Source organism: Lepidochelys kempii, chromosome 5 (genome assembly GCF_965140265.1).
Source record: "Lepidochelys kempii isolate rLepKem1 chromosome 5, rLepKem1.hap2, whole genome shotgun sequence".
Lineage (NCBI taxonomy): Eukaryota > Metazoa > Chordata > Testudines > Cheloniidae > Lepidochelys > Lepidochelys kempii.
This window is the reverse complement of record NC_133260.1, coordinates 21,872,660-21,885,974: the sequence shown is the minus strand read 5'-3', so window position 1 is coordinate 21,885,974 and position 13,315 is coordinate 21,872,660. Positions and strand designations below refer to the sequence as shown.

Below are 13,315 nucleotides of genomic sequence, written 5' to 3'. Positions count from 1 at the left end.
AGCCTGCGGGTTATATGCTCTGTATTGATTCTTACAACTGCTGCTCCAAAAAAGGAGCACGGTGTATCTGCTGCTGACAGCAGCATCCTCACAAAGGGGGACCACTCGGACCCTGTCCATGCCCCAAACCTGCTGACCACATCCCCTTGGAATGGCTTGGCTGTGACTGTTGCAAGGCACACTAGCTTTTGTTTCCTGCGGTGCACTTGAGGAAGTGCTAGATCTGTATCCTACCCTACACCTGCACACCTGCTCTGAGGGAGAAGGAGGCTCCCTGCATCATCATCTTTCCACAGCACAAGCTCACAACGCAGGGCAGGGATTTCCCCACAATGGCTAGTAAACCAAAAGTGGGGTAAAAGTGGGAAGCATAAGAGCTTTTTGGAAACACCGAGTGAAGAGTTTAATTTAGTGCCTATTGGTCACCCAAAAAACTAAACGGAGAGCAAAGACTGTTGGGCCATGGTGCTGATATGCAAAGTGGTTTCCACATTGGAATACACTGTACCCCACCCCAGCTTGCAAACATCCAAATCCCAAAACTTAGGAACAATAAATGACCTTTATGCATCTCTTTGCAGATGATAAATGTTCTGATGCTGGATTCAGATGTTCCTTTAAGATGTCACAGTTGAAGTGAGGCTCCTCAGTTACCCTCCAGCATCGGAAACATTCCAGAGCCTTAGAGCTCCATTTATCACTCTGTTTGTAAATCACTGGAATGCTCCTGACTGCTGCTAGTGTTGTGAATCACACAGAGCAAAAACCCTACGTTTGAGGGGAGAATGTTAAAATATTGCCACTACACAGAGATGACTGAAACAAACTATAATCAATAAAGAATACCTAGCTGCATCTATAAGGCTATAAATCTGAAGACACTCCTAGAAAGCCTGGTATAATGCAAGCTCCCTGTTTTGTTTTGGTTTTGTAGGTGTAGGAATGAAGTTAACTGACGTTGGCATAGCAACATTGGCCAAAGGGTGAGTGAAAGACATATTTCTTAATGAAATATATTTGCATTGTGCTTCAAACTCCTCACAGTGTAAACCTGATGGGGGTGGGTGCATTGGAGATTTATTTCTCACCATAACTTTAGGGGGAAAAACAATCCCAATGCAATTTCTGTTAACCTCCTCACATTCATAAAATATTAATGGGAACCTTCCTATCAAGAAAACACATTTGTTTTCCTCTTTGAAGAAAAGCGAACAAACTGGAGGTTTTGCTTTGCAGAATTTCTTCATAAACACTTTATCTTGGAACAAATAAGATATCATTGGTGTTCCTTGTAAAATAACAAATAATCACCAAGATTTTCTTTTCTATTTGTTTTTTTTTATCTCCCATGCAATACAAATCAATAGAACAGTCGATATTTAATGCTTCAGTTCCTATCTTATCCACAATGCAAAATTATTTGAAAAATCCGGGAGATGTGATGATTCAGGGGATGGGTAGTGGGATACAGGCCTACATTTTCAAAAGTGATTTTGTGTACCCATCTTGAGATACTTTATAAGGGCTTGATTTTCAGAAGTGGTGAAGAATCACCTTCTGAAGATCAGGCCCGTTAAGGCACCTCAGTTTGAGCACCTAAAAAATGAGGCATCCAAAAATCACTTGTTCTTTTTGAAATGTTTGGCAGCCCCAGTCTATCCTGTCTAGGTTGCTTGTTCAAGGCCAGCCCAGCCCAGAAGTGACTGAGAGTTGTTACTGTCTGATGGCTATTGAATAACTGTTATGAAACACACAATGTCCCAGGAATGGGATGCATCCATATCACAACTCGCACTTGCTGGCAGCGACCATGGATTGATGGATATTGCAACAAGGTGGTCTGCCTCATTAAGTGCCAGGGGCCTGGGGCCAGCAAGCCCTGTTCAGTGATCAGACCCAGCTGGGAAGGGAGCAAGTGATTGTGGGAGCAAGTGGGAAGGGAGCAAGTGAAAGTCAGCAAGTGGTTCAGCGGAGAGGAGCTGCAGATGAGAGATGGGATCCTGCAGTAGACCTTGATGCAGCAGGAGTGAAGGAAAGGGCACGTTCTCCTTTCAGCACTCCTTTCAAAGGGGCCGGGGGAAGCCTCTGGGAGCTGTATCATGTGGGGGACAGAAGAACTTCCTTCTGTTTTGACATTTTTCCTAAGTTTCATGTTGAAGAATAAAATGGTTTGCTGGAAGAGATTTGAGCATGGCAGAGAGTCCTAGGCTCAGCAGAAAGGTCAGAAGCCTACAGATACTGTCATTATTAGTTATGTGATACTAAAACTAAACATCCCTCCTACTTCCGGAAAACAGTGGCACCTTGTCTTATATATAATTACCCCTCTTCTCAAATTTCAGACTCGGTGTGTTAGTTATTCCTCCCACGACACACTCAGATGCCTCTTGTTTTCTCAGGCTTTACTGGGTGCTCTTGCGAGCCATGCAAGGCAGGTGAGGGAGGGAGAATGTCCAATGCAACTATATCTAGTCTCATAACTTGATGCACAAAGGAAACTCATTTAACGATTTGCTGGCATTTATTTAATTGCAAATTGTAGCCCCCTGCTTTGCAAAAACAAAAACCTCTTGGAGCTGTCAAACACAGTACAAGGCATTTAAAAGCAACCTGTCTATAAGTGGCTCTGCAATTATTTTAGACCTTCTTAAGAGACAAATATATAGAATTCCACATCAGAAATGAAAAGCTTAGCCCATTTATGTTATAATTCTTTTCCACTTCTCCCAAAGTACTACTAATTTTTAATCTGCTATAAAATAATAGCTAAAAGCACAAGTCCCTTTAATCCCTCTGTGAGGATAACTCATGTCAGGGAGTGGGAACTCTGGGTGAAATCTTGGCCCCATTGAATACAGTGGGAGTTTTGCCATTGATTTCAATAAGACCAGGATTTCACCCACTGGTTTTTATGAAGTCTTCTAGAAGGCATGGAGCAGGTTTGCTCCCCTGGGACTGTAAGTGGTCACTCTTACCACCCTAGTACCCCTTGGTGCTAAGTCATGGTGTTGCAGGGGACTTCGCCTCTAGCGAAGTGCCCCCTACTGCCCACTTCCTTAGCCCCACAATGGCCTGTCTCTTTCAAAGACTTTTAAATTCAGTCCCTTTCCAGGGTAACAAAAGTTCCAACTGTCAATCTCAGTAAATCCAGATGAATAATTCTTCTGCCCCCTCAGGCTACACTGACATTCTTGGCTTCTTAACTCCTATCCCTGGGCCCTGCAGAGCCTCTCTGTCGCTGTTCCCTCCCAGCAGGTTTCCCCCCATTGTGGTCCCCTCCCCAGGAACTCTCACAACTTCCCTCAGAGATCTCTCTGGTCATTAGAGGCCCTACATCAGGGCCCCTCCACAAGATCCTAACCTGCTGCCTGTGGGTCTCTTCCAGCCTCACTTTCTCAGGCCCTTCCCACCCTCCTCTCTCCTGGGAGTCCTCCCCAGACTGAGTTCACAGCTCTGTTTAAGTAGTCCTCTCTCTGCTCCCTGGCATCTGAGGTGAGTCATTAAATTGGTTAGTCTCTAAGGTGCCACAAGTACTCCTTTTCTTTTTGCGAATACAGACTAACACGGCTGTTACTCTGAAACCTGTCATTATATAATTAAGCCTCAGCTGGGGAAAGCTGTCTGGTCACAGGCAAGGCTGAGCCTGGGTTGCCTTAAGGGGCCAGCCAGCCTGTGACAGTGGCTGAAGAGCATTCCAGAGGTGCAGGACCTTGCCTTCTGTCCTCGCTAGAGTGTGTCATGGAGCACAGAAGCAGTCGTACCAGGTCAGACCCCTGGTCCATCGAATCCGGTCTCCCGTCTCAGACATTGGCAGATACCAGATGCTTCACAGGAAAAAGTAAAAGCCACATAATGGAAAACATAGGCAACTATCCCAGACAGTTAGTTGCTGACTCCTCTCTGGAAGCTTGGGTGCCGTTATCCCTCATACACATTTACACTAGAAAATATGACTGAGTGATATTATTATTATTCACATAAATGTCTAACCTTTATTTAAAATCTGCTAAGCCCTTCACCACAATATCTTGCAGAAGTGAGATCCACAGATTAACCATACATGGGGAAATCACAAAATTCCTTTTATCAGTTTTTAAATGTCATTTATCTGCTGAGATGTTTAGTAATTCCAACCATGCCAACAATAACTGCTGTGAAATTTTGCACCAGAGAGAGAGAGAGAGAGAGAGAGAGAGGGGAACACTCTTTCCAATATTATTTTAACAAGCTTGTTGTTTCCTCAACTAATGCATGCTATTCTTTTCTCTAGCTTTGTTGTATGTGTTGTCACAGTTCTGTTCCCTTGCATCTTTCTTGGGTAGATGCTTGTGACAACCACTTTACATTATATTCTTTCTCGAGAAATCTGTACAAAAAACAGAACTGATCACAGCAATATGTACAAAGAGAAATATCTTTATTGGCTATGTGATTCTTTATATGCCAGAGACACAGAAAAAAACAAAGCTTCCCCTTCCTTCCCCCACCACCACCCTTTGTACTATCCTAGCATATTCTAGGAAAACCCTTCACATTTCTAGCCTGGCACTTTTTCAAAATTTAAATTGATTTTTTTTTCATTGGCTCCAGAGTGAAATCATTTGAATTAGTCATCATCATCCAGCTAGCAAATAAAGAAATCATAAAAGTTTTAATTATGTTATGCTGTGCTCTGGAACTTGATGATTTATAGAAAGGCTTTAATGAATGTTATTATACAACATACTATGGGAAATTATGCAGATGAAAACCCATCTGAGACAAAGAGACAGGAAGATGAGGTCAGACAAAGACTGTACAGTGAAATCTGAACTAAGGATCACCCCAAATAGACACTCTTTGTCTTAAGCAATTTAAATGTCTAGTGTCCTTTTGTTTGACTCATGTTATTTCTATAAGGCAACAGATTTTTTGCTGGTCCTGTATTTTCCCCACATTGTTCATCATTTACCCAGAAGGATGCCTTTGAGTTAATTTTTGCCAGACTGATTTTAAAACATGTTCGGATGGACAGGGGAAAACAAATAAATAGGTAGAATTCATCCACATCACAGCTTAGTATTGTAAACAAACAAATGAGATAGTAAATCTAGTATGTCTGTGAACGCATACAGTGTCATACTGGCTTATAATTCTGATAATGATTCTAATATTTTTGACTCTGTGAGACAGAGATGAAATGAAATGAAACTAATGTATCAGTTTTCAGAGTAGCAGCCATGTTAGTCTGTATTCGCAAAAAGAAAAGGAGTACTTGTGGCACCTTAGAGACTAACAAATTTATTTACTCCTTTTCTTTTAACGTATCAGTGTGATAGCCGACATAAATTCTGTTATCGGCTTAGCTGCCTTTGCAGAGGAGATGAACTCATTGATCGAATAGGTGTCATATCTAATTCCTTTGAGCCTATATTGAACTTGGGGAAATTTTACCAGAATTATGGCTGAATGGAGACTATTCATAGAGTTTCTCTTCAATTCAGCAAGTAAATAAAAAGCTAAATTCACTCTGACAACACTATGACAATGATTAGCAAAGAAATAAAACCTACACTATACTGCTTATATAATTAAGTTGAAAAATACTATAATGTCATGCTGTAAACTGTTATTGATTAATTTAGAAAAGCTGATATGGCAAACATCAGGAATTATTTATGTTCATTTAATTTCCCCTAATATTACTTTTAAAACAAGCATACAATACACCTAGCAAGAGACAGCCCCGATTAATATTCTGCGTAACATTTCTAGCATTGCCCAGTGCCATTAATTTTTTTATAAGCCAGAGATTCCAAGCAGTTAGAGTCTGAACCACAATGAATTGCACTGTCCAGAATTTATTTCTTTGTCTGCTCTCCGCAGTATCTCCCCCGCTTTGGTAGTGGTTATGAAGAGACTAGATGCTTACAACATTTAAACACATTTCTGATTGGTAATTGCTTTGCGTACCTTACCTGCCTGTTTTATCAGTGGAGTAAAAAGGCACAAAAGCACAAATTTATTAAATTGAAGTGTAATAGAAATGGCTGCAATAAATTGTCTACCACTAGAGGGCAAAGTTTTACTGGAAATGAAAAAAACAAGCCTTGAAACATTTATCATTTAATTATTGGGGAGCTCCGAAGTCAGCAACTTAACCCATGTAAATACGCTATTGGCTCAATTCTTTCTTAGATTTAAAACAAAAAAAAGTAAAATACAATGATCTGATTTCTAGCAGCTTGGTGACAACTACCAAAATTTTAAGATTAGATGTTAAGTACCAAGGAGTAGCCAGTGTTTGTAAAAAACACAAAGGAAATGAGATCACGATATGCTTTTGTACACCGATAGCCATTGGGATTAAAAAAGGCTCCGGCTGCCAAATGTGGAATCTAAAAATTCCTGCACGTTTTCAAGCATGGAGAGCTTTGGAGTAGCCTACTGTGGAGAGGGAAGGCACTGCAATGTTTGAATCTGGATCCAAATCCCAACTCCTCTAAATTTCAGGAGTTTTGGTTTGGGCTTCTCCCTAAACATGAGGGGATTTTGTCATAAACTGCATTCATCAGTGATCCAACTAGTTAATTAATAACACATGGTATGTTAAATAACAGATTAAACATTCTTTCAGGAGCTTGGAAAGGTCACTGAGTGCTCTTGAGCACAATACATATGAAAGCAAAATAAGGACATTTCCAATTTAGAAGCCATTCGCTGACACAAACCTCCTCCCCCATTATGTGTACCCGCAAGCTATAATAGCAGCAGAATGTTTGAATTAACCTCACTAGTCCTTCCAAGCTGCAGCTAGACTATAGTCATTAAGACTTTGCAGAACAAATGATAAATTCTAGATGTGTAAGTGACGGAAGCACTGAGTTACAAACTGCAAAAATTGGATCTGGATTTTTGAATACCGCAAAGGCTGGGGGTGCTCAGAGGCAAGGATTTAATTCTCACATGCTGTGGTGAAGAGTGTGGTGTAAAAGGATAAATAGGTAGCTTTTGATGACCCATTGTAAAGATAGGGGCCATTCACAAAATTCAGATCCAGCCCAAGATTTTGAAGCCTCTCAACCTCCAAAATGTGGTGGTGTTTGCCTCAGAGGGGCATGGTTGATTTTGTCCTATCTCTAGTTACAAAACCAAACAAAAGCCAATTATGACTGAAAAAGGGAAATGGGTGCTATTTGATTTGTGAATAAAGTTGGTGGAATAGTATTAATCACCTTTTTAAACTCTACAAAATGTTGGCCTTGTTTTTCATTCCTGAGCAACTGAAGGCCCAGTCCTGTTCGCTGAGAATGTATTCAGTATGTGCTGAATATTTCAGCTGAATAACTCTGAGACTGTGGCTTGTTTGTGAAGTTTTCACAAATTATTCACTTCAAACATCTGCTCTTTGTGGCATGTAATTGATGATATTCTTTTTTTTTTTTTTTTTTTTTTTTGGTCCCTGATCGGATGATCAGCTCTTTAAAAGGAACAACATAGTGAGTGACAGAAACAAAATATGAATAGGAAAATAGTCTGAATTCATTAATCTGGATTTTCTTTTGAACTTGTTCGCCCATTAGCCAGAGACTAATTAACTATAGCCAACCGTCACAGAACTGGACACTCATCTGCAGTCTCTGAGTTTCTGGGTGCTCAATTTGAGACACGTTGGGCCTAATTTTAATGAGTGCTGAGCATCCAGAACTCCAGTTGACCTCAGTGGAAGCTCTGAGAGCTCAGCACCTATGAAAATCAGGCCCAAAATGTCTCAGGTTGGGCCCCTGAAGTTTGAATAACCCAGAATCAATCATCACTGATGAAAATTTGGGCCTAAATTAATGGACTAAAGAAAGAAATAATTTCATGGTTGTTTCCTTCCAATATGTCCTCTGAGATCAATGGTGAATAGAAACGTGTACTGATCCTGCAGAGACATTACTGACATAAGAGTTAATAATTTATCCCCATAGACTGGATAATTTTTCTAGTTTCATGAGGAAAGAGGATAGGATTTTAAACTCTACCTTTTCATGACAAAATGATCTCAAACTGTTAAACTATTGGTTTCAGTACTATAGATCAGTGCATAAACTTCTTGCAGAGAGCAGGAAAGAGCATGTGAAAAATTTCCACCAGCAGGAACACAATTTCCATTAATGTGGCTTCCTGGAAAAAGGAAATGGTTTCCCCTTCTCAATTTGAAAAATGGCCAGTGCCTGCCAGGAGGAAAACCCACCACATTCATGCCTCAGAAACTGGTCATTTTGCACACATCTACAAGAGCAATCACAAAGAAAAACAACGATCATTCATTGCAGTGAAAGCTGTCAGATCACTAATGGCCCTGGAGATTCCAAAGCATTTAGATTTCTTCCTGCTCAATAGAACAGCCCTACTCAGAGTGGAAGAGAAATGTGGCCTCTCTTTCAGTCCTGCAGGGGAAACAAGATATTTTAAATATTAAAGCAAGCAGATGCTCTCCAAAGGCTCTCTACATCACAGAGGCTCATTATCCACTCAGACACTGGCATCTGAATCTCTGACATGTACAGTGCTGCAGCATGCAGGAGAGTAATACAAAACCACTATAGAGTGAAGAGGTTTTAACTAGAACTCATTGAATTATTTGTTGTTGATTAATAGTCGCTGTGAATTTGGCCTTTATTTCCACAAACACCCAGTGCTTGGTTGAATATTCATGATTAAACCCCTTCAGACACAAACAAAACACAACAAAAGGAGAAACAAAGCATTGTCTCTGATGCATGCCCTTTCTGATGAGCCGCTGCTCTGCCCTGCCCTGGCCAATTTCCACAGTCAAGCCCAAGGCTATCCTCAGCTTAATCCAAAGACGAAACTCTTGCCAATGTCAGGTAGGCTTGCCTGTGAGAAGAACCATCCTCTGATGTGATTGAAGCCAGGTCTTCATGCTTCTAAAACGGGGCTTGGTCTGGGAGTCTCCTGGCTCTATTCCCTCCCCCCAGGAGTGGGAGAACATTCCTCATTCCCTCACAGAGCCCCAAGCTATTTTGCCTTTCTATTTATAATCTACCATAGGGCTAGATTGTAAGTGCAACCTGCAGAGCCAGGGAGTGTAAAGGAGCGGGCGCATCAGGTGCAAGCTACTGTAAACCTGAGTCAGGGTGTAGCGGGAGAGCACAGACTCTGTGCCTGATAATTAGGCTGGAGGCCGGCAAAGGGACAAGGAGAGCCAGGGTTACACACACACACACACACACCAGCCAACAGGGCTGGCTGGCAGTGATGAGGGCAGGATGAAGTACATGTGATGATGTCCACCACCTTGACCTAGATTGAACTAGAGGCCTCCAAGCCTAGAACCATGAGTCTCTACAGCATGAGCTGAAGAGCCAGCTGCAGCTAAGAACTGAAATAGACTCATGTCCTCTTTGGATTGGGTGCAGATACACACAGACCAGTGGATTATATATGCTGGATCAGTTCATGGGCAAATGCAATGGCTCCCTAGTATGCAGACAGGTGTTGTGGAGCAATTGTAACTCAGAGGGTGAGTCTGAGTTGCATTTCCCTTTGGGAGCTCCACCTGGAGCAGCACAGCTATATGCCACTGCCTACTCAGGGAAGGGAATAAACTCTTACTCTTAGCCCTAAACGAGTCAAGCAGGAGATTTCTCTACTTCCACCAGACAGGCTGAGTAGCGTGTCTAGAGCAGGGCAGGTCCACCACCTTATTCACTTGTCAGGCAGATAAATCCTCCCCTGCCTGGCTTGGCATGGGTATGTTCACATGACACATAATAGCAACCTCAGTGTAGTGCTTTTATTCACTAAAATTCCCACAAAGATTTTTAAAAAAAGAAAAGGAGTACTTGTGGCACCTTAGAGACTAACCAATTTATTTGAGCATGAGCTTTCGTGAGCTATTTTTTTTAATATTCAACCAGCTCCAACTTTAAGGAAGGGGCTGAGATTGTAAGGTCATCACGAGGAGACAAAAATGGCCAAAAATATCAAAAATTAAAAGACTGAATTCAGAACTTCCCTCTCCTGTTGAAGCTGATCTCCATAAAGGACACCAATAATTTCACTTACAAGATAATGAGGATTTGTGATCTTCTTTCCACATGTATTCAAGGCTGCAATGATTTGTTTAAAATCATTTAAGACAAGATTGTGTGTGTGCACGTGTGTTTAAACATAAGCAACAAAGTCTATAGATATATATGTGTGTGTGTGTCAAGTTTCCTTCCCCACTCTGAACTCTAGGGTGCTGTTGTGGGGACCTGCATGAAAGACCCCCTAAGCTTATTCTTACCAGCTTAGGTTAAAAACTTCCTCAAGGTACAAACTTTGCCTTGTCCTTGAACCCTATGCTGCCACCACCAAGCCTGTTAAACAAAGAACAGGGAAAGAGTCCACTTGGAGACATCTTCCCCCAAAATATCTCCCCAAGCCCTACACCCCCTTTCCTGGGGAAGGCTTGATAAAAAGCCTCACCAATTTGTACAGGTGAACACAGACCCAAACCCTTGGATCTTAAGAACAATGAAAAAGCAATCAGGTTCTTAAGAGAAGAATTTTAATTAAAGACAAGGTAAAAGAATCACCTCTGTAAAATCAGGATGGTAAATACCTTACAGAGTAATCAGATTCAAAACATAGAGAATCCCTCTAGGCAAAACCTTAAGTTACAAAAAGACACAAAAACAGGAATATACATTCCATTCAGCACAGCATATTTTACCAGCCATTAAACAAAAGGAAATCTAACGCATTTCTAGCTAGATTACTTACTAACTAACAGTTGTAAGGCTGCATTCCTGATCTGTTCCTGGCAAAAGCATCACACAGACAGACAGACCCTTTGTCCCCCCCCGCCATATTTGAAAGTATCTTGTCTCCTCATTGGTCATTTTGGTCAGGTGCCAGCAAGGTTATCTTAGCTTCTTAACCCTTTACACGTGAAAAGGTTTTGCCTCTGGCCAGGAGGGATTTTATAGCACTGTATACAGAAAGGTGGTTACCCTTCCCTTTATTTTTATGACAGTGTGTCTGTAAGGAAGCAATGGAGTCTGCAATATGAATGTGTGGGTGTGCGGAAAAGCATTACTTACTTTTTGGGTATGTTTGAGAAGCTGTAGGATTTGTAAAAAGAACAGGAGGACTTGTGGCACCATAGAGACTAACAAATTTATTTGAGCATAAGCTTTCGTCAAAGAGTTTTTTCCCACCCTACGGTGGAACTATGTGTTCCATCATGATCTGACACATGGGAGTTCCAGGGTGGCCTTTTCATCTCATGTGAGATTACTGATGCTAGGAAAGCAGATAGCCTGACATTTCAAACTCCCTATTCCGTCACCTTAAAGGAACAATAGAGATGCAGAATGAAGCTGTTAGAGGTAAACAGAGAAAGATACTGTCACGCTGCCTTAAAAGATAGCTTTTGGTTTCTGTGCCACCTGCTTATCTCCTTTGGTGAATTTTATTCTACAAATCATGCTAGTACCGAAAGGCCCATCCGTCCTATAGAGATTGGGCTTTTCTTCTTGGAGCAGGCAACATCTTTATTGGCACTAGGCAGGCTGCCTGGGAGAGAAATGAATTGCCCAGGACATTTTAGGACTGTATAGTATATTGCAGCTCAGATATTTTCATTTTGATGCTACCAGATAAATTTGTTCACGCACAGCTCCCAACAGGACAAAGATCACTCTCCTGATATGATAACAAACAAAACAAAAAGACAGTCCCTGCCCCCAGAGCTTACAATCTAAGCCAAGCAACAACAGATAGATACAGAGAGATGGAGAGGTTTCAGAGTAGCAGCTGTGTTAGTCTGTATCCGCAAAAAGAACAGGAGTACTTGTGACACCTTAGAGACTAAACATTTTATTTGAGTATAAGCTTTCGTGGGCTACAGCTCACTTCATTGGATGCATAGAATGAAACGTATAGTAAGAAGATAGCTCATCTTAATTAATTAGCCTCTTACTCCACCTTTTCAAGTTCTCTGTATGTATATATATCTTCTTACCATATGTTCCATTCTATGCATCCAATGAAGTGAGCTGTAGCTCACGAAAGCTTATGCTCAAATAAATTTGTTAGTCTCTAAGGTGCCACAAGTCCTCCTGTTCTTTTTAGAGAGATGGAGAGAGTACAAGGGAACAAGACAACATGGGTCAGCTTGACAGGCTGTGGCCCCCCACACACTAGCCCTGTGTGTGAGCAGCAGGGACACTCCTTCAGAGTAATAATGATCACACTTACCCACTTCTGTAGGCTTCTTCTATCTGAAGTGCCCCAAGCACTTTATAAAGATTATACTGTGGAATTTTCTTTGTTTATAAACTTATCTAACTAAGAAGTTTGTTAACTAACAATTGTATTAGCCACAAGTTGAAATTATAGATGGAAGAGGAATAGTTGGAACACAGGGCTGAGAGCCAGCCTCCTGAGCCCTGTTTTCTGCTCTGCAGCTGACTCACTGATTGGCCTTGGGTGAGTCATTTAGTCTCTCTGTTCCTCATTTTACCATCTAGAAAATTGGGATAATACTTCTCTCCTTCAAAGAGGCGATGAGAGGCTTATTAAATGTTGTAGTGTTACTTATGAGTCCAAAGTCATACCGTAGACCTGGCTTGAAAAACAAATGTTGAAATTCCTTTTTTGTTCTTCTTCACTGGTGCAGATACAAAGGGTTTAAAGGCAACTGCGCCATTTCCTTCATTGATCAGTTTAAAGCCCTCCACCAGTGCAATAAGTACTGCGAGATGTTGGGGTTGAACTCTCTCCACAGCAGACATCAAAAACAGAGGAAACCAACAGCCATGAAAAGCAAAGTCCCTCCAAACTCACCAAAAGTACAGAAAAGAGTGGCCAGCACACAGGCAGCCAAGACAAACATAGACCTCCTGTCTTCAAAGCTTCCAGTAACACTGCACCACTTCGCACAAGCTCCTCTCTAGAAATGGACAGGTACTGAAGGACATGACTGTGGCGTTAGACTGAGCCTTCTGCTTTATGCCAACATTTGGAAGCTGTTCTTTGTAACAGCAACCAGGAAACCAGCTGCATCTGTGGCCTAGCAGGCTACAATTCAAAAGCAAAGGAAAGTTTTCAAAGCCAAACAAAGCTATCTGCCTCGATTAACTTTCAAGTATTTTTACATATGTCATATCTGTGTATGTCTGTGTATTTGCACACTCTGTGTCTTGGTCTTTGTGCAGGAGATGGGTCACTGGAGCATTTCTGTCCTCCATTCGCAACTCCTAGATCTCTACACCAGTGATACTGTGGCATGCAGCAGCTATGTAAAAATAAAACTACTTAAGCCACCACTTAGTAA

General features: G+C 41.5%; 1 protein-coding gene across 1 annotated transcript in view; it reads left to right on the top strand.

Annotated features, from left to right (window-relative positions):
- The window catches only part of ALPK2 (alpha kinase 2), a 68,078-nt gene extending 55,085 nt beyond the window's left edge, over positions 1 to 12,993 (top strand). Inside the window, 2 exon segments of the mRNA XM_073346082.1 lie at positions 935 to 983; positions 12,659 to 12,993. Coding sequence (XP_073202183.1) covers positions 935 to 983; positions 12,659 to 12,935 — 326 coding nt within the window. The 3' untranslated portion in view covers positions 12,936 to 12,993.
- The last annotated feature ends 322 nt before the right edge of the window (positions 12,994 to 13,315 follow it).